Source organism: Ylistrum balloti, unplaced genomic scaffold (assembly GCF_031769215.1).
Source record: "Ylistrum balloti isolate Yb309-2 unplaced genomic scaffold, AGI_CSIRO_Ybal_v1 Utg370892, whole genome shotgun sequence".
NCBI classification, from domain to species: Eukaryota; Metazoa; Mollusca; class Bivalvia; order Pectinida; family Pectinidae; genus Ylistrum; species Ylistrum balloti.
Window position 1 is genome coordinate 144,688 of NW_026782507.1, and position 26,013 is coordinate 170,700.

At 33.2% G+C, this 26,013-nt stretch overlaps 1 protein-coding gene across 1 annotated transcript in view; it reads left to right on the top strand.

Moving 5' to 3' along the window:
* Positions 1 to 26,013, top strand: part of LOC132559325 (GDP-mannose 4,6 dehydratase-like) — a 37,674-nt gene that overhangs the window by 6,039 nt on the left and 5,622 nt on the right. Inside the window, exons 4-9 of the mRNA XM_060223936.1 lie at positions 4,624 to 4,733; positions 7,997 to 8,195; positions 8,567 to 8,671; positions 12,774 to 12,901; positions 19,284 to 19,402; positions 23,261 to 23,357. Coding sequence (XP_060079919.1) covers positions 4,624 to 4,733; positions 7,997 to 8,195; positions 8,567 to 8,671; positions 12,774 to 12,901; positions 19,284 to 19,402; positions 23,261 to 23,357 — 758 coding nt within the window. The remainder of the gene's footprint in view (positions 1 to 4,623; positions 4,734 to 7,996; positions 8,196 to 8,566; positions 8,672 to 12,773; positions 12,902 to 19,283; positions 19,403 to 23,260; positions 23,358 to 26,013) is intronic.

The window sequence follows — 26,013 nt, forward strand, 5'->3', positions numbered from 1 at the left end:
TGTGGATAGATAATTTTGTTTTGCATCTTGCATCGTGTGCTGATCATTTTTTTTCTGTATGTAATTAGTAGATCTACCTTATGTTGCATCATGTGAAATGACTTTGTATTAATTTGCCTGTATCCTTCACGAGTGATCATGTGACCTAGAAAGCATCATGTCAGCCTGTCATACAGATTATATATATGTAGTGTTTGTTTTCCTCCACAGTGGGGAGAGGCAGTAAGTACTTAACAATATATATATGATAAATTCTGTACACTTTACTTGTAGCTCTATCTTTACATACTTCTGTGGGCTTAAAGTGATTTTTTCACATTCAGATGTCATATACAAAAGGTACAAAGAAGGAGATGGAACGTTAGATAATGCATACCATATGTAGGCTATTTGCTAGATTTTTAAACATTTTTTATGAGGATACCACTCCAATAAAACCGTGGATTCCTTGGGTAAAAGTATACCTCTAAATAATAGTGATCCCTTTTATAATATCACAGATTAACAAAACAGATTAGTTTGCAAGAAAAAAAAATATAAACCTGAACAAAAACAAAAAAAAAATGAATAAAGACAAAGTAGGATGTTCATCAACTGCATTTTTTAACGAACAAACTCTTGTTGCAAATAAATGTTTTGGGTTGTCATGGCAAACGAAATAGACATCACTTTACGCCCTCCTTCTGTAACCAGAAATTCTTTTCTTGCTTGTTTGTCTTTGGTTTTAGTATTGACAGATCTGGTGATAGTACCGGTGTAATTGTTGTACAAATTCTAACACCTTTCTCACATATCTAAATTTGTTTTTTACTTGTATTAACAATGAAATATGGCCAAGTCAATGAGTGAATGATTTTCTATACTAATATGTTGATGTTTCTAACACACTTCATCTTATTCTTTGTCTTGCCCTCTGTCCCTTTTTAACTTACCAGAACTAAATTTAACACTTACCATAGCAGTGATAAATCTTATGTGTGAGTCCTAAGCCCTGTACTCGTGGAATTTTAACGAGACTCATAGAATTTCAAGAAATACTAGAATTTTACATTGTGGAACCAGTTGTTTTTAGCAGTAAAGTTGAAAAGCACTCATGGAAATAAATTGTAGATTGATCAGAGCGTTTGTCATAACTAATTGTTAAATTTATTTATCAAACCATTTACTGTTTAGATAAATGGTTGGTATAAAATATTCTTAGTTTGATAAACTGATAGATTTATCTGATCACCATTCTATCGTAAATGAAACATTTTGCATGCATGAACATTAATCTTCCATGAGGTAGGATCTTAAGGTTAAGACATGACAACTTTTAAAGAAAACATTTCAGTCTGAAAATGTCTTAGTCTTTTTTTTTTGTTTTGATAGTTTTCAACACACTAATGTAGTTAGAGTGAAATAAAGATATTCCAAAATGATTTTTTGTCAGTACATGATGATTTCATTTTGATATTGTACTGATAATGTACTTTGTTTTTGTCATGTCTAAATGATGAACTTTGGTTGGAGTGTATCATGGGACAGCTGATGAATGCCATTATGGTGTATCATGGGACAGCAGATGAATGCCATTATGGTGTATCATGGGACAGCAGATGAATGCCATTATGGTGTATCATGGGACAGCTGATGAATGCCATTATGGTGTATCATGGGACAGCTGATGAATGCCATTATGGTGTATCATGGGATAGCTGATGAATGCCATTATGGTGTATCATGGGATAGCTGATGAATGCCATTATGGTGTTTTATGTTGGTCTAAATTTTGTGGTTCTTAATGAAAATCAGAATGAAAAACCAGAATGTTGATGTTTAAAATGTAAACATTTGTTTGGGAAGGCAAATTCATTTTGGAAATTGTCAGGAAAAAATCTTAAGCAGATACCAGTATTTCATAGATTGCTCTATTTTCCTGCTGCCTGTATGATGATATTTAGCCATTTTCTATAGTGCTGCTGACCAAGAAGCTACCACTGGAAGTTTTCCTGTTTTTTGTGCACTTGTATATCAAAATGTCCATTGGATAGCAATAGTCGGCCAGTGGTGGAGCCACAGGTGATTTTGGGTTTGGAGTGGGATGATTTTGAGTTACCAGTTTTGGGATGGGATTCATTGTTCAGAAATGCCTCATTTTTCTGAATGTCTTGTTACCTTACTTTCAATTTAATCTCAAAGTGGCAGTGCTGGTATGATTTTTACTAAAAAGTAGATTATAATTCTCATTGTGTAATAATAATAGGATGACATCATTTGTTTAAATGAGAACTGACCTCAGATAGCTTCTAATCATACAAATCTGAATGTTGTCATGTCGTTGAGTTTTGGACAAAACTTAGGAATCTGTTCTGTTGACTACCTAATTGTAGATTTTTCATTAAATGCTAATTAGCTAGCTAGTGTCAGTCAATAGACCTGTTAACACGTTTTGTGATATAGTAGTTTGTTACACCCAGAACTTTTACTAAAACATCATTTATTTCAAGATGTCAAGAGAGTGTTTTTAACAAAATAGATATATCAGATCGTTCCTTATATTGGGAATAGGGTACTGGCATCTTTATTTTGCAAATTTATGTGACTCGTGCCATAATTTAAAATAAAAATCATCCAGAAGTTGGTAATTGAAAATCCTGTATGGTATGTTCCCTAGCCAAATAGCTTTAAGGTGCTGTAATCCTAATCCAAAGATTGGCAGGTTACTGCAGCCTCTTCTGAGGAAACCCTCTGGATCTGTCACCATAGCTATAGTTTTATCTGTTTATTGATTGAGCTGTAAGTTCATGTGAGACTTTTTGTGTGTAGGAAGTGGTATGAAAGAAGATAAACCTGGGTCCTGGTTATGCTTTAAGTTCATGTGAGGTTTGACATGTAGGAAAGGTTATGAACGAAGATAAATCTGGGTCCTGGTTATGCTTTGACTTTATGTGGAGCTTAGTGTGTAGAAAGGGTTATGAAAGAAGATAAATCTGGGTCCTGGTTATGCTTTGAGTTTATGTGGAGCCTAGTGTGTAGAAAGGGTTATGAAAGAAGATAAATCTGGGTCCTGGTTATGCTTTGAGTTTATGTGGAGCTTAGTGTGTAGAAAGGGTTATGAACGAAGATAAATCTGGGTCCTGGTTATGCTTTGACTTTATGTGGAGCTTAGTGTGTAGAAAGGGTTATGAAAGAAGATAAATCTGGGTCCTGGTTATGCTTTGAGTTTATGTGGAACTTAGTGTGTAGAAAGGGTTATGAACGAAGACAAATCTGGGTTCTGGTTGTGCTTTAAGTTCATTTGAAACTTAGTGTATAGGAAGGGTTATGTAAGAAGAAAACTCTAGGTCCTGGTTATGCTTAAATTCATGTGAGAGTTAGTCTGTAGGAAGGGTTATGTAAGAACATGTGAGAGTTAGTCCATAGGAAGGGTTATGAAAGAAGATAAATCTGGGTCCTGATTATACTTTAAGTTCATCTGAGACAAAGTCTCACATGACCGGTGTTTGCCTTTATGTGGCATTGTCTAACACATCTGGTCTCTCAGAGAACCAATGAAATTTGAATTAATATATGATGAATTTTTTTTGGAAATCTACCATGCCTAAAGGTAAACCAATACTGGTGGTTGATAAATTTGTACCCTTAAAAACTCAGGGACAAGGCGGAAAAGGGGTAAAATTGGTTTAAATTTCAGAACTTTTCTTTATACAAAGATTTATAAGAAACAATTCCCATTCTTGGAAAGTAATTTTCAAATTTGTGAATTTTGTGATTCGAGGATTTCACATTTCTCCCATGCTATTGGATGTAATATCATAAAAAAAGTTAGGCCAGATATATAGGAAAATAATACTTGGGGTACATTGCTTCATTTCTATGAGGAGAAATTCAAACTTGGTAAGGATTATCATCATGAGATATAATACCCAGCTGATGTTGACTGTTAAAATTGTAAACAATGTGAAATTTACGTTCAGTTTTGTTTCATATTCAGATGACCATTATTGTTATTCATATTTAACCAAGAGTCAGAGAATGTATATTTAGTGATGATCTGTTACAACTTACTCAAAAATTAAAATATTTCACAAAAGATTTCTTTGGGGTCAAAACTAATTGTTTTCTTGTTATATAGGCAACAGATTAAAGTCATGTTCACTTTCTGATTGTGATCTGTGTAATTACAATGACAGTGAAACTTTTGAAATTATTTAATATTTTTAGGGTAATGATAACTTCAATGAAATGATATTTCTGTGTATACAATATACAAGTCGGTGAAATTTGTTAAAAATATGTTAAATATATACCTAACATCACTGACAATATCAGTCCAGTCTCACATTTTGTAGTACATTATCAAATATACTAACACCATTCCATATTTGTGATGTCAGTATGCTTTGTTTTTCAAGCTTTATGTGTTTTCCATTTTTTTCCAAAGTTTTTTGCTTTGTTTTATATTAATACGTTTCAATTTAAATAATATCAAGCATTGAATTATAGTTCTCAGCACCTTATTATTTATTACATAAAGAAATCAAGTTATCACTTTATATAAGTATACATATATATATATATATTGTAAAGTGAAAGTAACTTTTTGTGACATGGTACCTTAGTATACACTATTAATTTCAGCCATGCATCTGCACTATGGAGACCTTACAGACAGTACCTGTCTGGTGAAGATCATTAGCGTAGTCCAGCCTCACGAAATCTACAATCTTGGTGCGCAAAGTCATGTGAAGGTAAGGGAGATAACCTTACTGAGTTATGACAATATAATGATATATGATATTATGTACATGAATATTATATATGTAGGTATTATTAAGATGTGGATATCAAAATCTGTATTTGTCTGTTATAAACCTTTCCTCCATGAACTTTTCTCCGAGAAAAAGGCCACAATAGATTTTAGTATGTCACATGACATTTTAAATAAGTAACATAGAATTTTAATTTAGTCAAATTGAAAATGACGAGATATGTGAAACGACGTCATTGTTCAGCTCCGTGATTGCCATAGATGACAAATCAGAATTCTGATTAGAATTAGTTTTCAAAGTTCTGTTGTTTGGTATAGTTTCCCATAATTAAGGAAGACTTGAAACTGTCACTACATGTCTATGGATCTTATCCAATCAGCTTTTTAACAATTATCATGTAATATGCAAGTGGTATTAATGGGTATAAAACTCAAATTTACTCTTGGTCTCCATTCCAAATCTCAGTATGGTTATCAAATTTATTTTTTATATCACCCAGAGATAATGATCTATCTCTTACAAAACTTTTGTCCAAACCTTTGACTTAAAGACACGCTTTCCATGTTCTACAGGATATGATACCTCATCCTCAACCACCTGAGGACATTTGATTGAAATATTTCCTAATTTAAAGTTTTGTGAACTCTTTGTGATTATAAAGAATTCGGAGAGACTGTTTAAACTCTTCGATGATAGAATATAAAAGAAGTATTTACTAGTTTTTACTACAGATAAAGTTACAATTGTTGTTATTAAAAATGGGGAAAAAATACAAAGGCAAATTTCCATTTTTTTTATGTATATGTATGAGTTATCTCCCTTTAACCATCAAGCTTATGACAATGTGTTCTGTTTGGATAAGTGAGGATTACTTGTGTTTAAACATGGATAAGCTTTGTAGGAACATACAACTGAGAAGTATAATTTGTTGTAAATGGTACTTTGAAACCTTTGAACAAACATAAAACACTATTTACGCTGTTGTGAATCATACTATATGATACTGTAGGCAACATATGGTCCTTATAATCGACCAACATTAAAAACAGTCGTACTTTTGTATGTCTGGTAAATCCCTTTATTGATGGATTTCCTTTTGTGTATGACAAATTGTCATTGCACACCAGCTTGTATTGCCTACGTTGACAACTTTATTTCCTTGTATTGACAAATCTAAAGGTTATGAAACAGCTTGCACCACCATTTTACCTGAAGTGTTTTACCTTATACAGATATTGAGGTTTTGCTTATGGGGATCAAGGATTAAAAATATTATGTCATGTTTCTAGAAATTAGAAGATAAGCCCAGTGAGTAGACAGTTATTGCCCAGTGACCAGACAATTGTTTTCAAGTGTCCACTTATATGTTGCCCAGTAACCAAACAGTTTTGGCCCAGTGACCAGACAATTGTTTCCAAGTGTCCACTTATATGTTATCCAGTAACCAAACAGTTTTTGCCCAGTGACCAGATAATTGTTTCCAAGTCTCCAGATATATGTTGCCCTGTGACTAGACAGTTGTTACCAAGTCACCAGACAGCTGTTCTCAGTGACCAAACAGTTGTCACTCGGTGACTAAATAGTTATTATTACCCTGTGACCAGACACTTGTTGCCCAGTGACTAGAAAGTTGTCACCCAGTCACCAGACAGTTTTGGACTCGGTGACCAAATACTTGTTTCTCAATGACAGTTGCTAGTGGCCAGATATGTATCCTGCAGTGACAAGAGAGTTTAAGCAAATGCCTGGAGTTGTTTCTGGTTATCAGACGATGTGTTTCAAATGTGGACTGGTGCTGAGGAAGATCACAAGAGAAGAAAAGAAAGTCCTTTGTGAGGACAGCAGAATCTGGATGTTCTATTCATTGTCCTCATTATACATATAGTATACACAGAAAGATATTGATTCTACTGGGGCTAGTTTGAACAGCGTCCATCCCAGTGTGCTGAGGGGGTCATTTGAAATACTATTCAATCTTAATCTAGACATCTGCTAGCGAGTGAGCTACTGAAAATCAGAAATAACTAGGATTAATAAAAGATTATATTTTTGTACAAGATCAGTGCAGATTCTCAATGTTATAAAAATAGTCTGCTTATCACAGTAAATTTATCTATATACATTGGTGAGATATGAAACTAGTGAATGAAATTCTTAATTAATAGGTTTAAATACTGCTGTCCTGTCTCCCACTGTGATTCTCTTACTGGCCAAGATAACTATCATACTGTCAATGAGTTACATTATGTATTCAAATTAACTTTGGTATGATACCATAGCTGTAGGGGCCGTGTTGGCCCTTTCCCTTTGTGGTAGCGGGGAGACTTTGGGACACTGCTGTAGGGTATCTATAACAGAAGAAGTGATATCCCACTGGTAGTGAGAATGAGAGATAATAGAGTGGGTTCTGGGTGTCACTTCTACTGTCAGTCTGCTGATTAACCATCAGTCTCAATGTTTACACAACTGTCCTCATCACTAGGCAGTTTTCTTCCCTCAAATTGCTGCATTCAAACACGTAATGGAAGATTTGGTCTGAAGCAGACTCGTTACATGGCTTCCCCTTCAGTAAAACACTAAGTGAGATCGCTAAAACTGTCCGATTTCATCTGATATCCATTTCTTTAACCTGCTCTTTGTTTCTAGGTGTAACTAATACAAATTAGTTCAGATTATGTGGTGAATTGCATTTTTTTTTTTTTTGCTTTGAAAGGAATTTGTTAAAACTTAATTACTTTTTGACACCAATAATCAAGTTGATACAGGGTTGAAAATATTTGGTTGAAAGAATATACACTTTAAGTCTTTTTTTTTTTTCATTTCTGATTGGATTAAAAAAAGCAATTGTTTCGGTCAGAGACATTTATAACACAATATGTCTCTTTTTTGGTTAATATTCATTGTTATATGTGAAAACTAATAGTCGAAATTTAACTCTGTGCATAAAAATTTTTATGGAAAATATTTAGATATAGAAGGGACAGAATATTTAATTATTCGACTTTTGTTCCCTCTCATTTTATGTGTATACATAATTTCTTTACAACTTGAAAATTTTAATTACATTTAAAAACAACGGGGTATGCAAAACATATTTTACATATTTGCACTGCAGTGTTTATTTTCTAAACAAAATCTGGATAAAACAGAATAACAAAATAAGCATTTGTTGTTTGTTTGTATGTATAAGTGTAAACAGATTGGTTTTTGATTATGACCTTTAAATGGTGTTTTTTCTTTAGGTGTCATTTGAACTTGCTGAGTACACCGCTAACGTTGACGCTGTGGGAACTCTTCGGTTACTAGATGCCATGCGTACTTGTAAGAAACTTCTACCCGAGAATGTCAAGTTCTACCAAGCATCCACCAGCGAAATGTTCGGCAAAGTTCAGGAAATCCCGCAGAAAGAGACCACGCCATTTTATCCACGATCCCCGTATGGTAAATACAAATACTGAGCATTCATGGAAAAATTATTGTCTTGATGATGAAAAAATTCAATGTTTGCTAAATCTACTTTATAAGTAAGTAAATTAGCTAATTCTTGTGAAAACCTACTTTTAGGGTTGTAGTGCTAGCTGTTAACTTATGATGTTTACAGGAAATTTAATGAGCAATTGAATAATGACTTTAGAATTTTCAGAATGTGCTGTTAAATTTCAAGTTTATGATAATTTTCAATTTAAGATTCATTGTTGCTAATTTAGGAACAAAAAAAATATATGCGAAGTATATTTGGCAACCTGTGATTAACGGGGAGCAAAAAGAAATTATTTGACCGTAACCCTGTCTTGTGACCTTGCCCTTTGTAGGTGTGGCTAAGGTGTACGCCTACTGGATAGTTGTGAACTACAGGGAGGCATATGACATGTATGCATGTAATGGAATCCTTTTCAACCACGAAAGTCCCAGGAGAGGTAAGCTTTTTATAAGTTGCATGCACTCATCATACTGTAAAATTGTGTTATTTTTGTGGGGATAAAATTTTCATGATTTATCAAAATATCACTATTTTAAGGAAATTTTATCTCATTAATCTAAATTCATTGATGAAATGATGATGAGAAATTAACAACAATAATTCCCCACAAAAAATAATAATTTTGTAGAATATTGATGGTATTGATGGAAAACTGCACCCATTATGAACTCCCTGCATATTCAGGTATCCTTCCCCTACATGTGATTGTAACGAAACCTCATTACATGTACCGTAATCACCAACTATTAACAATATATCCAGGTCAGATTTCAAAATATAAATCAATAATGAATTAAACTTATCATTTAATGTGTTTTTTAATGTTATTCAGCCCTGTTTAAAATAATGTAATTATTTGTATAAATCGTGGTCGAAACATGTTGACTGTTTGTTCATAGGAACTCTCTTTGTTTTCTCAGCCATTCTTAAAAATGTTGATTGGAAATCCTTTTATTATGTAGATATATCCTGTAAATTAGAAAAATTGGCGTTGTTGACATGCCAAAGCATAAGTACATATTTAACATTATGTATATATTTTTATAGCAAAAAGATCAATTAATGAAATTTTAGAAAATGTTAAATAAAGGACAAAATATTTTATCAAAATGTTGAAAAAAAGGACAAAATATTTTGTCAAATTTGGTATTCAAGTTGTAACTTTCATCATAATGAATTATATTTTGATCGCCTTGAAACCTCGTCAACTCATTATCAAGTGTTGATGTATAAAGAGGGATAAGTAGTAAGGGCTTTACTTAGTACAGAAAAGGAAGATTGATTTCAAGAATCAATTCTGTTGATTTAACTCCTGGATGTTATCACCTGTCTTAAAGTGACCACTGAAACATGAAACAGACGCTTGACCTCTGGTCACTGTGTCCACCTGACACTATTAGTATGATGATCTCCTTGTCGTCTGTGACAAGTTGTGGCCGTGAATTACTGATTGCTGTAATTGGTTTTCATTTCTCCATCTGGGCTGTCATTTTTTGTCCCCATTGTACAGCCACATTGGAATGTTTATCTACTTGACAAACTCTGTTTTCTTTGGGAATCTCATCTGTCACTGATCACTTTCTGGACAATCCGAGCCATATTAGGTTTTTATAGATTCAGTTGTGTTGTGTTTGACTTTTTACCCCTGATTTGCTGAGTGTGTAGTTTTTGTCACAAAATACCAGCTAGCTCAGAGGAATTCGTTGAACCAGAAGGCCAAAGAAATTAATAATTTGTAATATTTCCAATTAATTTGCTCAATCTGTGTCAAGACTCAGGTCATGAATGCATGTGTAGGCGAGATAAATATTCTGCATTTAGGAACACCGAATCAATGATATTCTTATCATTGTTGAGCATTTAGGCATCAAAGATTGACATATATATATAATTTTGATAATATGTATATAATTATACTTCAGTGTACAACTTGTGCCCTGATTCCATTTTGTCCATTAAATATATCAGTGTATTATAGTGTATTTAATTTAATTTAAAGTTTTGTATTGTATTAATTAATTTACTAGTCCCTTTGCTCTGCTTCAGCATGTCCTTGTATACAAGAGACTGTTTGTATGTTATTGTTGTTCTGCCATCCTCTCGAGCTTACGTAGTACAAAAGAAGTAATGTGCTTTCGTACAAAAATCTTTTTCTGTTGCCGGCTCCATCATAATTTGTACAAAAGACAATAGATGTTCTTGAAACTAATCCCTTCACTCACTCAAGCATATTGGTACAAAAACTGTGTCTTTGATATTTGTCTCTTTGCCCAACTCCTACGTACCTTTGTACAAAAGACTATGTGTCTTTTGATACTGGTCCTTCACCCACTTAAGCAAGCCTTTGTACAAAAACTGTGTCTTTGATATTGGTTTTGTTGCCCCACTCCTACGTACCTTTGTACAAAAGGCTTTGTGTCTTTGATACTGGTCCTCTCACCCACTTAAGCAAGCCTTTGTACAAAAGACTGTATCTTTGATATGTGTTTGGAGACATTGCCTAATATGTTATAGAGTGTTTGGTATCCCGATCAGGCACAGCTCTACAGCGATTTCCTGCTACTTGTCGGCTTAGAAAAACAAGGTATTGATGATTGGTGATGTGAGTACACAGCAAGGGTGTTAGAGCCTTGGGTGTGTTGACGGTTCTGACAGCGCAATAACAACCGCGGTAATAATACCGCAGGTCTATGTGTTAGAGCTCGACGAATCTCTGTCAGTCAGTAACAAGCAATGATTGAGACATAATTTCTGTGACAAAATCCAATGCTATACATTGTCAAGTCTTTATTAAGAGAGGTCAAAGGTCACTTTGATAACCTACTAAGTTGTCATGATGGCTTCTGTACTTTTCGAGAGATAGAAGGGATCGGATTTGGGTGGAGTGAGAAATGTTGATTAGAAATTACAAAATAATATGGTGTAAAAAATTTTTTTTTAAATCATGACTAATATGTGAAATATGTCAGAAATGATCCCAGTGAAAGATTTCAGGGGATGTGGAATTATTTTGGTTTTTTTTTCTGTGCAGTTGATTAATTTGTCTTTTGTATGAAATTGTCTGAAACATTTGTATATTGATGTAGAACTTTAATGTATGGTTATAATTGTACAGATTATGAAAGCTCATAAGGATTATAGAACTTGGTAATAATTGTACAAATTATGAAAGCTCATAAGGATTATAGAACTTGGCAATAATTGTACAGATTATGAAAGCTCATAAGGATTATAGAACTTGGTAATAATTGCACAGATTATGAAAGCTCATAAGGATTATAGAACTTGGTAATAATTGTACAAATTATGAAATCTCATAAGGATTATAGAACTTGGCAATAATTGTACAGATTATCAAAGCTCATAAGGATTATAGAACTTGGCAATAATTGTACAGATTATCAAAGCTCATAAGGATTATAGAACTTTTGAACATCCAATGCTATACTGCTGTAAACATAAGAAATAAATTGTGTACAGTCAGTGTTATAAAACTCTTCCAGTGTCGAAGAAAACTGTACAAATCCAGAGCTTCTATTTAGGGCTATATGGGGCCAAAAAAGGGGCCAAAAATGGGGCCCCGTTCCCAATTGAAATTTAAGCCAAGTCCCAAAATTTGAAATCTACTCTGGGTTCTGAAATTTTTTCTCTTTCATTTATTTCCTTCCCAAAATGAACCTGAAATCTGAACTTGTAAAATTTGTAGAATGTAAAAAATTGTACAAATTTTGGTGTGTAAAATCTATAGACAGAATGTTGTAAGAGATGTACAATAAGGCTTCAAACTATAAATATACATGTATCATTGACTGGAACAATGTAGTGTGAAGACAAAAGCAATATGATGGCTCCTAGGATGGGATGCTTTTCATTGTAAAATTGTTTTCATTTTGCACTGAGATACAAAGTGTCCATACGATTGTGTCCTGCAGGGCGTTTATTTAGTTCCCTCTCATCTTTTTATGTTTTTGTTGGCTATAGTTAAATTAAAAAGGCTAAAGACAAGATTAAGTTTACCGTTACATGTACTATGATTTGAAGTTTGATCTTCAACAATATCCCGAGGTTCTGTCGGCCAATTGTTCTCAAGCTTCACACAGTAATTTCTAATGGAAAGTATTTGCTTTTAATTGCTGTGTGTGTGTGAAAATTACATATCAAGATCAATGTAAAATTGGTGTCAGCTTGTTATTCATTGGATCTCAACTGAGTTTCATTTTATATGAAAACTTTTAGGCAACAAGGATTAAAGATTTTATTTTTGTGACTTTTTATGAACAAAAATTAAGACTTTGAGGTGTGTTTCAGAAAATCTCGAAGAAAATGAAAACAAATCTGAAATACATTCTATCATGTAACCCAGGAAAGTTACATTTTGACAGGTTTTAAAGTGAAAATGTTGGGGGTAAAATGAAATGGATGCAGCTGTTTAGTTGCGCCATCTTCAATTCATGATGTATCGTCATTGTCCATTTTATAACATTGCTATTGTTGTCTGACTGGCATAACCAATGAAAAATGTTTTATTTTTGTTTCAGGTGAAACATTTGTGACACGTAAAGTAACAAGAGCTGTGGCCAAAATTAAGCTTGGTCAGCAGGAAGAAATTCAGCTCGGAAACCTCGACTCGAAGAGAGATTGGGGCCACGCTAAGGATTATGTTGAGGTAAGCCGATCTTTCTCTCTCAGGCTCCAGATCAGCTTCCTCCTCACCTTTTCTACGTACTTACGTGGTTGTACAGGTGTTCAAAGTCTCGTTAACTTTACCAACATATTACTGACATGTTATAATGAATATTTATCAATTTTCGTTTTAGAATTTTTATATTTTCAGATTTTTGTGTTGTATTTTTTTTCTTATGAATCAGCTATCAGGTAGATATCGTAAAATTATCATAAATACACTTCTGTCGTCAGATTTATAGTTTGGATTTGAAAAATAGTCCTTCCATTGAAAGTTGAGCATCCTTCTGCTACAGACTCCAGGGTACTAAAAAGATTACTATGCATATCTTCAAGGATTAGTTGGCATTTGTCATATTTCCTGGAAGTGTTTGTAGAGAACATTTTTGTTTGTCATATTTCTGTGTGAAGTGTTTTTGATAATTATCTTGAGTTCGTCCAGTGTTTACTGATTCAACATCAGCTTGATAGAGCCAAGTGTTCTTCCTCATTTTTACTGGTACATTGTAGTCTACCATTTATAGACTAACACTGTCTGTCATTAAATATCTTTATATTACTGGTACATTGTACCATTTATAGACTAACACTGTCTGTCATTAAATATCTTTATATTACTGGTATATTGTAGTCTACCATTTATAGACTAACACCGTCTGTCATTAAATGTCTTTATATTACTGGTACATTGTACCATTTATAGACTAACACTGTCTGTCATTAAATATCTTTATATTACTGGTATATTGTAGTCTACCATTTATAGACTAACACTGTCTGTCATTAAATATCTTTATATTACTGGTATATTGTAGTCTACCATTTATAGACTAACACCGTCTGTCATTAAATATCTTTATATTACTGGTATATTGTAGTCTACCATTCATAGACTAACACTGTCTGTCATTAAATATCTTTGTTTTACTGGTACATTGTACCATTTATAGACTAACACCGTCTGTCATTAAATATCTTTATATTACTGGTATATTGTAGTCTACCATTTATAGACTAACACTGTCTGTCATTAAATATCTTTATATTACTGGTACATTGTACCATTTATAGACTAACACCGTCTGTCATTAAATATCTTTATTTTACTGGTATATTGTACCATTTATAGACTAACACCGTCTGTCATTAAATATCTTTATATTACTGGTATATTGTAGTCTACCATTTATAGACTAACACTGTCTGTCATTAAATATCTTTGTTTTACTGGTATATTGTAGTCTACCATTTATAGACTAACACTGTCTGTCATTAAATATCTTTATATTACTGGTATATTGTAGTCTACCATTTATAGTTTAACACTGTCTGTCATTAAATATCTTTGTTTTACTGGTACATTGTACCATTCATAGACTAACACTGTCTGTCATTAAATGTCTTTATATTACTGGTACATTGTACCATTCGTAGACTAACACTGTCTGTCATTAAATGTCTTTATATTACTGGTACATTGGTATATTGACTAACACTGTCTGTCATTAAATATCTTTATATTACTGGTATATTGTACCATTTATAGACTAACACCGTCTGTCATTAAATATCTTTATTACTGGTACATTGTAGTCTACCATTTATAGACTAACACTGTCTGTCATTGAATATCTTTATTACTGGTACATTGTAGTCTACCATTTATAGACTAACACTGTCTGTCATTGAATATCTTTATTACTGGTACATTGTAGTCTACCATTTATAGACTAACACTGTCTGTCATTAAATATCTTTATATTACTGGTATATTGTACCATTTATAGACTAACACTGTCTGTCATTAAATATCTTTGTTTTACTGGTACATTGTACCATTTATAGACTAACACCGTCTGTCATTAAATATCTTTATTTTACTGGTACATTGTACCATTCATAGACTAACACTGTCTGTCATTAAATGTCTTTATATTACTGGTACATTGTACCATTTATAGACTAACACCGTCTGTCATTAAATATCTTTATATTACTGGTATATTGTAGTCTACCATTTATAGACTAACACTGTCTGTCATTGAATATCTTTATATTACTGGTACATTGTACCATTTATAGACTAACACTGTCTGTCATTAAATATCTTTATATTACTGGTATATTGTAGTCTACCATTCATAGACTAACACCGTCTGTCATTAAATATCTTTATATTACTGGTATATTGTAGTCTACCATTCATAGACTAACACCGTCTGTCATTAAATATCTTTATATTACTGGTACATTGTACCATTTATAGACTAACACTGTCTGTCATTAAATATCTTTATATTACTGGTACATTGTACCATTTATAGACTAACACTGTCTGTCATTAAATATCTTTCTATTACTGGTACATTGTACCATTTATAGACTAACACTGTCTGTCATTAAATATCTTTATTTTACTGGTACATTGTACCATTCATAGACTAACACTGTCTGTCATTAAATGTCTTTATATTACTGGTATATTGTGGTCTACCATTTATAGACTAACACTGTCTGTCATTAAATATCTTTATTACTGGTACATTGTAGTCTACCATTTATAGACTAACACTGTCTGTCATTAAATATCTTTATATTACTGGTATATTGTAGTCTACCATTTATAGACTAACACTGTCTGTCATTAAATATCTTTGTTTTACTGGTACATTGTACCATTCATAGACTAACACTGTCTGTCATTAAATGTCTTTATATTACTGGTATATTGTAGTCTACCATTTATAGACTAACACTGTCTGTCATTAAATATCTTTATATTACTGGTACATTGTACCATTTATAGACTAACACCGTCTGTCATTAAATATCTTTATATTACTGGTATATTGTAGTCTACCATTTATAGACTAACACTGTCTGTCATTAAATATCTTTGTTTTACTGGTACATTGTACCATTCATAGACTAACACTGTCTGTCATTAAATATCTTTATATTACTGGTATATTGTAGTCTACCATTCATAGACTAACACTGTCTGTCATTAAATGTCTTTATATTACTGGTACATTGTACCATTCATAGACTAACACTGTCTGTCATTAAATGTCTTTATATTACTGGTACATTGTACCATTCGTAGACTAACACTGTCTGTCATTAAATATCTTTATTTTACTGGTACATTGTACCATTCATAGACTAACACTGTCTGTCATTGAATATCTTTATATTACTGGTACATTGTACCATTGATAGACTAACACCGTCTGTCATTAAATATCTTTATATTACTGGTATATTGTAGTCTACCATTTATAGACTAACACTGTCTGTCATTAAATGTCTTTATATTACTGGTACATTGTACCATTCGTAGACTAACACTGTCTGTCATTAAATGTCTTTATTTTACTGGTACATTGTACCATTTATAGACTAACACTGTCTGTCATTAAATATCTTTATATTACTGGTGTTGTCATGAAATGTTGTTATATTTACAATTATATTTTATCTTATGTAAATATTTATCAGACTTTATTAGGGTGATGATTTGACTATTGTTTGGGCTTATTTCAGGCACATGTAATTGATATTGAAAGTAGCGAAACCATTCTTTATTTAGCATATAAAGATAGAGTTTCATGCATCACTGATTTATTGTTATTGGAACTGAAATTAATAGCATAATTATAAGAATTGTGTTATGCTTCAGGGAAGACATTTAATCCTTGCCTTTTTATACAAAAGTATAAGGTTGGAGACAACCTGAGAAAAACAGTCTCGCTACAACAACAGGTTTAAGCAGATATGTTACAAAAATATTGCATTGTACAGAAAAAACGATTGTCAGTGTTTTCCAAATCAGCTTATCTCACATTCTTGTGTTTACAGACCAATCAGATTTTAGAAGACTAGCATGTCATGTAACCGTGGAGATTTGAATTTAATAACTTGCAACAACAGTCTTGTGATTTTTACAAGGCAGTGAACACAGACTTAGGATGGGATGGTGTCTAATTTTTTTTCTCCTTCTTCAGTTTCTGTGATACAGATCCTGCACAGGTTATTATTAGAATAAACATTGTCACCCTTTCAAAGTAAACATTATTCCATACACAGTAGCATTTACATACAAAACAGTCTCCCCTCAACCCAAACACCCTACAAGCTACACCAACAATAGACACGTTTTTATCCTTGTTATCCTTACCAGTACAGAACAGAATCAAGTTATTATTTTTTTTCATAAATAAACATTGAAAGAGAGTATATAAAGCAAGAGAAAATCTGAGACACACAGTTTTCCAGGTCTTGTTCAATTTACGTGGTGAACAGGCAAATCAAGGGAATAATGATATTTCTAAAAGAAATATGTAGTGAATAATAGATGAAGCCAATATGTTACAATTTCTGAGGAATTTCAGATTCAAATAGTGTCACCAAAGTTTTTCTTTCATAATGGGATAATATTTATATCATACGTTGAATTTGTTTCTTCTGGATTAAATGGATTTTACACGGTATTTAAATTTGAGGTTTGTAGCTGCAATCTCTGCTTAATTATTTAAAGAAAATATTGTGCTTACTCTGCAGTTGTTGATATTTTTTATTTTTCCAATTTATTTAATGTTTATTAAGAAAAATAAAAACTTGTTTAATATTTGCAGTCTTTTTTAGGAAATCATTTTATAAAAAAATGCGATAGAGCTAGTTATTCATTTCTAATTTCCCATGATAATTGGAGTGCATACGTACTGTATACAAGATCCAGCTGTCCTCCTAAGCCATACATAATTCTTGCAATCTGCAATTTTTCATCACAAACAGAAGAAGATATTTTCGTTACGGTTGACTTGCAATAAGTAATTGATTGAAGTGGAATATTAAGTCAGTTAATTGGTGTTGAAGACAAAACTTTATCCAATCCGATATCAATTCTATCATAATAAATTTTCGGCGAACTTAATCACTCGACCAGAACTTCAAGTTGATGCTTCAGTCTTAGAAGCGAAAAGAATTTCTTTTTTCAAGTGCCTAGAATGTATGTAAAAAGAAAAGAAAAAGAAAAAATGATACTTATAAATATTTGAACTTTCTTCAATCCTTAAATCAATATTTTGAAATTTTGACTACATAAGTAGCTTTGGGAAATTTTCATTGTACGTTGTCTAGAGAAGATGACTCAGTATTGATAGATGTGTTGATCTTTAAGTTAACTTCCAGTTAATTGACCCTGTTTCTGATTGTGTCATCACCAACACATTTGGGTTGACCCATATTTATACAGATCAATCTAGTGATAATGAGTGCAGAAGGGTCACTCAAAATTAATCCTTGTGATGCACCTTTCATCAGAATAATTTTAAAAGAGAAGAAAAATAAAGGCATTCAATTTTAATTTCTTCCTTTTTTCTTTCTTTTTTTTTTTTTTAATTGCAAATTTTATGATTTAGTTTTTTTGTGTTGAGAAATTGAAACAAACATGAACAACAGAAAAATAACATATTCTGTACAGCAAAGTAACTATACTATTGAATTGTTTTAACAATTCTTTCACTTTGCTGTGAAAAATCTGATTGTCAGATGAAATGATGGCATATCTTACTGTATAAATGATGGAATATGCAGAGTTTGATCATTGCAGAATTGTTTACCAAGTCAGTATTATGAATTGATAGTCAGTAGAATTAAGATATGTTGGTTTAAAGTGAGAGATAATGAGATAATATATATTTCAAATAAAAGAAGATCGTCCATTCCTTTACCGTATAAAGTGATTTTTTTCTGTTTAAACAACTTTCATATGAAAAAGGTGATAAAAAAGAAAATATGTGTTCAGTGTGAATAGGCTTCATGTATATGAAACTTTAAGACAGTTGTATGAAAATTGAGGCTAAAAAGGTGAACTGATTTACTATAAGGTTTTCTCTACATGTTCCTTTCATTGTGTTGTGATTTTTTTGTTTATTGTTAAATTTGAAAAATACTCTAAAATCCTATAACAAACCAGTGTTGAAACTGAGCCTGAGAATTTGGCCAGTTTGAAAAATAAGCTATGAATTTAAGCCATAAATTATTGCTGTTTTGAAAATAAACTGATTTCAAAATTCAGCCATGAAGTTATTGCAGGAAAAAAATAGATGCTTTCAATGACGAAATGGGACATTACAAGTTATATAGTTCATATGGTAACAGTCTTTTGAAAAAATCACAGACAATATCCAAAACTTCTTGAAATTATGACGACCTTGGAAATAAGCCAATCTTGATATAAAAAACCATATCTTTACTAAAAACAAGAAAATAAATTTCATCATTATTTTGTATATTTTAGAGTTTGTGATTAATTACAGACAAAACGTGTCGGTAAATGTTCAATATTTTGTCTGTTTTAGGCTATGTGGTTAATGCTTCAACAAGAAAAACCAGAAGACTTTGTGATATCAACTGGAGAAAGTCACAGCGTACGGGAGTTTGTAGAAAAGGCATTCAAAGTGATAGGTATCGAAATTGGGTAAGTTTTAGAAGGTGATTTGCTGCATTTTGCAATTTACAGTGGAATGCTCTTACTTTTCCATTCCGAAATATTTTTTTAGCACTTGGAATATGATTAATTTATTTGTGAAATCGTAGTTTTATTTTTTTTTAAGGGCTTGAAAAATACTATTAATTAATGATGTAATATTTGTGAAAGCTGTGGAAATTGTAGAAAATGTTCACTTGATTAGTTGTATGTCATTACAAGATTAGCTATTTTCGGGAAAATTCTAAGGTAAATGATAGAATTCATAGGTAAATTGTAGAAAATTCTCAGGAAATTTTGGGTAACATCAGGTAAATTGTAGAAAATTATCAGGAAATTTTGGGTAACATCAGGTAAATTGTAGAAAATTCTCAGGAAATTTTGGGTAACATCAGGTAAATTGTAGAAAATTATCAGGAAATTTTGGGTAACATTTAGGTAAATATCAAAAAAGTTCTCAGGAAATTTTGGGTAACATTTAGGTAAATATCAAAAAAGTTCTCAGGAAATTTTGGGTAACATTTAGGTAAGTATCAAAAAAGTTCCCAGGAAATTATGGGTAACTTTAGTTTAGTTGTTGAAAATTCTCAAAAAAAAATTCTGGAATATTTCCTAAGAATGTTAGGTTACTGAAATTGTCATACATATTAACCCAAGTAACTTTTGGAATTTTCCTAATTGATTTAAGTTGATGAAATGTTTATCTAGGTAACATACTTCATTTTAATGAATTGAAATTATGCTTCATAATGTAATACGTGTTAATCATTGATGGTTGTTTAAACAGAAAATTCAAATAAAACCTTTTGCTTGTGGATTTGTATTACTGGGCAGGTAACATTTCCATACAAGATATACACATGATAAATCATTGTCAAAGTACAGATTTGAATTTATTAAATCCATGTCAATTTGATTTATTGTTTGAAAAAGAACAGACATTTTCAAGATTAAAAAAAAAGTTTCAAAAAGTTTATAAAGTGTTATGAATAAATCACTATTTCATAATAAAAAAAAAATCCAAAAAGGTTTTAAATGTTTACATATATGAAGCAAATGGCCGCAATAATGGATGTCTTTAATAAGGTATCAATGGATATCAAATGTTTTCAAATTCTGGGACCTCACAGAGATTGGCTTAATTTATTGCAGTGATTAAAAAAGAAGGCCTCATGCTTATACAGTCATATGAATAACACACAGTTGGTTGTATCAATAAGTATACATATCTGAAAGCTATATTACAAAGTCCTGGGAAATTTGAGACCGAGTTGTGGCAGTAGATCGCGAGGCTATAGACTCATGTGTGTAGTTATTTAGTGTGATGTGACCCCTGTTTCACAATAAACAGGCAACATTTTATTAAAACAGAAAAAATGTTATGGGAAAATAAACAAAGTTTCCTGGTTTTCTCAGGGGATGTATAACCAAATATTAAGACAGGTGGTTTTCATATGGAATTCATTGATGTGTTTTATATTAAATTTTTATCAAAAATTTGAAAATATGAATTCGGAGCTTAAAATGCTGACTTTTAAATGGTAAATAAATTTATCTGTCATACTGCTTTGTTCATTATTCTTGCAAAGAGTGTTTTAGGCTAAGAGTAGATATTAAAGAGGTATGTTACCTTTTCATTGTCACATGTTATGCATCTTTTTTGTAAAAGAGTTCCACACATATTGAATTCATTGATGATTTAATTGAGTGTGCCAATGTAAACCATCATATATACAGTATAGCATCTGCTTAGATATGTCTATGTTTTACACTGTCATAAGCTTCGCCATCTTTGATGCGATGCTGAAGGGGTATGGCACACATGTTTGGAATTCGTAGGATGGTTTTGAAGAAAAATGCACTAAAGCATCTCCTTATATGGTCTTACAAAACTTGTACATCTCAGTTTACCATTTAAATAAACATATGATATTTAATTTGCTGAAATTCTTGATCTAGCAAGATTGATTTACAAACATTCATATAGCCCTGATTGTGTCATAACAGGTTTGTGTTGTTATAAGTTGTACAGAATGAACTATTTGTGTGAATTAAAAAACCAACAAAAAATAAACCTTGGGTCCTGTGATAATCCTGCCCCATACTTTGAGTAAGTGGTTTTGTGTTGACTCCCTGGGGTCCTGTAGTAATCCTGCCCCATACTTTAAGTAAGTGGTTTTGTGTTGACTCCCTGGGGTCCTGTAGTAATCCTGCCCCATACTTTGAGTAAGTGGTTTTGTGTTGACTCCATACTTTGAGTAAGTGGTTTTGTGTTGACTCCCTGGGGTCCTGTAGTAATCCTGCCCCATACTTTAAGTAAGTGGTTTTGTGTTGACTCCCTGGGGTCCTGTAGTAATCCTGCCCCATACTTTGAGTAAGTGGTTTTGTGTTGACTCCCTGGGGTCCTGTAGTAATCCTGCCCCATACTTTGAGTAAGTGGTTTTGTGTTGACTCCCTGGGGTCCTGTAGTAATCCTGCCCCATACTTTGAGTAAGTGGTTTTGTGTTGACTCCCTGGGGTCCTGTAGTAATCCTGCCCCATACTTTGAGTAAGTGGTTTTGTGTTGACTCCCTGGGGTCCTGTAGTAATCCTGCCCCATACTTTGAGTAAGTGGTTTTGTGTTGACTCCCTGGGGTCCTGTAGTAATCCTGCCCCATACTTTGAGTAAGTGGTTTTGTGTTGACTCCCTGGGGTCCTGTAGTAATCCTGCCCCATACTTTGAGTAAGTGGTTTTGTGTTGACTCCCTGGGGTCCTGTAGTAATCCTGCCCCATACTTTAAGTAAGTGGTTTTGTGTTGACTCCCTGGGGTCCTGTAGTAATCCTGCCCCATACTTTGAGTAAGTGGTTTTGTGTTGACTCCCTGGGGTCCTGTAGTAATCCTGCCCCATACTTTGAGTAAGTGGTTTTGTGTTGACTCCCTGGGGTCCTGTAGTAATCCTGCCCCATACTTTGAGTAAGTGGTTTTGTGTTGACTCCCTGGGGTCCTGTAGTAATCCTGCCCCATACTTTGAGTAAGTGGTTTTGTGTTGACTCCCTGGGGTCCTGTAGTAATCCTGCCCCATACTTTGAGTAAGTGGTTTTGTGTTGACTCCCTGGGGTCCTGTAGTAATCCTGCCCCATACTTTGAGTAAGTGGTTTTGTGTTGACTCCCTGGGGTCCTGTAGTAATCCTGCCCCATACTTTGAGTAAGTGGTTTTGTGTTGACTCCCTGGGGTCCTGTGATAATCCTGCCCCATATTTTGAGTAAGTGGTAATATGTTGACTCCCTTGGGTCCTGTGATAATCCTGCCCCATACTTTGAGTAAGTGGTAATATGTTGACTCCCTTGGGTCCTTTGATAATCCTGCCCATACTTTGAGTAAGTGGTAATATGTTGACTCCCTTGGGTCCTTTGATAATCCTGCCCATACTTTGAGTAAGTGGTAATATGTTGACTCCCTTGGGTCCTTTGATAATCCTGCCCATACTTTGAGTAAGTGGTAATATGTCTCCCTGGGGTTGACTCCCTTGTGGTCCTGTGATAATCCTGCCCATACTTTGAGTAAGTGGTAATATGTTGACTCCCTTGGGTCCTTTGATAATCCTGCCCCATACTTTGAGTAAGTGGTAATATGTTGACTCCCTTGGGTCCTGTGATAATCCTGCCCCATACTAGTAAGTGGTAAGGCATTTGCTCCATGGATTTATTGCAGGATAAAAATTGGGAAACTTTTAACATATAGAGTTTCATGACACTGGATATTTTCTGACAGCTAAATGATCTTTGAAAACAAAGTTTGGACAACAGGTCCTGATCTGGTGGCATTACCAGGTGTAAAGAAATCATATTTGATGTTCATGTGTTATAGATGGGAAGGCAATGGAGTTGAAGAGGTCGGCAAAGACAAGGCAACTGGTGTTGTCAGAGTAAGGATCAATCCTAAGTACTACAGACCTACAGAAGTGGTAAGTCATAGTCTTTTATATGTCACATTTCACACAAGGTGAACACAAGGCCGTGGGTACAGTATTTATTGAGCAACATGCCCACCTTATGACACAATGCTAATTTGTTACCCTCCCGGGCTGATTGTAGGATAAGTATGGTAATGCCCTTCTGTGGTTTCATGCAGATATTGTTCAAGAAATACCGTATTTAACAATTCTCGAAACTGATGTGGTTTGCAATTCAGCATACCTGAGATGGTGCTCTGGAGGAGTTACTTCCCCTTGACCATAAGTTATAGACATTGTTAGCATCAAGTCTCTCTATAGATATTAAGGATAGAACCAAGGCTTTGTAACTTTAACAAAGGTTGGGTTTATTGCTTATATTCCTTGCCTGGATACCACACGATAATTGTGGGGTGGTGGAAATAATGGTACAATTTAAAAATGGCAAAAAGCTTGGGATAAATTGATTATCTTATCGAAATAATATCGAAAAATCAATTTCTCCGAAGACTGTTTCAATTGATTACCATTTGTAATCAATATTATAAGTCACTTGTTTTTATGAACAATGTGTTTCAGTTTTCAATCATTAGGATTAATGATTCAAGAGGATGGATAATAAATTGATGAAAGAGATGTAACGTTTGTGATCGTGGGTAATGCCAATATTTGACTGAATCTCTTTAGTTTTTCTAACGGGTCATCATTGGTTTAAAAAACCAACATGGTAAAATTAGTTCTCCTGAAACACATGGTTTATCAGTCATTATGAAATACAACCCAATTCTGAGGCCACTGATTGTGCGTGAAAACTGAGTTAGTCTTTGATCATTTAAATCGCATCACACACTGAAAAAACGGCCGTAAATTGCGTGGCACACGGAAAACAGACAGAGATGTTAGACTAATCAGCAACACGAAGGAAAAGGGAAAAAACAAAGAAAAACAAGCGAGAAAATAAGGAAAAACAAGCTTAAAGCAAGTTGTTTGCACTTGTTGACAAGAGTGCATGTAAACGAAGCCTGGACAAGACGTTTGGTAGGGGCTGATAGATGTCTTTATCTGGGATAGCGAAGCTTGGCTAGTTAGGGGTCGGACGGAGTAGGGTGTTGTTGTGTGATGTCCTCAGGAGCAGCTGGTTGATGGGTTTCCCGTTAAGTTATGTAACAAGCATAATAGGTGTGATTTGTGTAATTTAAAGGTTGATAGAATATACAAGTGTATGCTGGAGCGTAATGATGGGAGCAGGTTTTTGACAGACATTACATTTTTTGCCACCAGTTTCCACACACTCTGTCACTGGTAGATTAACTTTTCTCTAGTCTGAGTGATGTATATTTTTGACATGTGAATCGGGGACTGGTGAACGCTTGAAAGATCTTGGCGCGCTGTGGAGAAATTTCCTTGAAATGCATGAGTTAAAGCGATGAAACAAATACCTGAAAAAGATATCTTGAATTTTTCTCACACGAAAGGAATTTTAAACATGTAGTGTTTCAGTCACGAAAACCTTGACATTACATTGCTATTAAAATGATGTATTGTACAATGCCTAGTTTTTATCTATTAATATGTGGTTTGAAAATTAAAAAAAAGAAAACCGTTGAACTGACAGCAGCTTATTGAAATTATTAAATTTTTTTCTATAAACCTGATTTTAAAATCTTGGTATTTTGAAAATGTGAAAAAACAAAATGAAAATAGCATTTTTTAAAGAAATAAAAATCCATTTCAGAAAACATGCTCTGAAGAAATACAGATGTATACACTGTCATTAAGGATGTTTGTTGAGTTATAATATTAATAAAACACATACACATCAACACAAAACCAAAATACTGCAACTTTAGCATGACGGTCGTAATATATAATACATGTATACCATATTCTTTCTGTACTAGAGAATAGAGTTAGTTCCTAGACAGAAGTAAACCAGTCTGTGGAATCATTTAGCGGGACCCGGTAGATGTGAGGGAAAGGCTTCTGTTATATCCATTAGAACAATATGCTGGAGTTTAAGTCTGCAGGTGCCTCAACCCTCCCAATGAGTTTGGTCCGCAGTGGGAAATATTTATTTGAGATGATAGGGAAGGCTTTGTGACTATGTTGCTGGAGTGAGATTATTTACTCTAGTCTTCACAACTCATTTACCACGGGATATATCACACGAAAACACTTCTCTTTTCACGGGCTATTATCACGACTAGTGTAAAACATTTTAACACCTATTTCTAACGAAGCTTTAGAAATGTCATTTTCTAGCTTGGCTATTTAGAACACTTGTGAATCTAAGTAATATTAATATATCTATCCAGAAAGGATACAACAAACACGATATCATTTCAAAAACATAATATATCGTATTTAACAATTATTTTAAGGGTAGACTTTGTGAGATTTTTGGAGTGATTTTTATTTTACACCAATGGTAAGATTCCATCTCTTATATCAGTGATGTTTTATAACATGTTAAAAGGATTAAGTTTAATTTTTTGTATGTTTGAAAAACAATTCCATCTGGAGCACAAATGTAAAATCATCAGAAAGAATTGGCAATAATTGGTTGTAATTCACATGTAGATAATGAGGACCAATTATAAGGTAATTACAGGTATATGAAAATATCACTGGGATGGTCATGCAATGTGATTACAGCACCTACAAAACA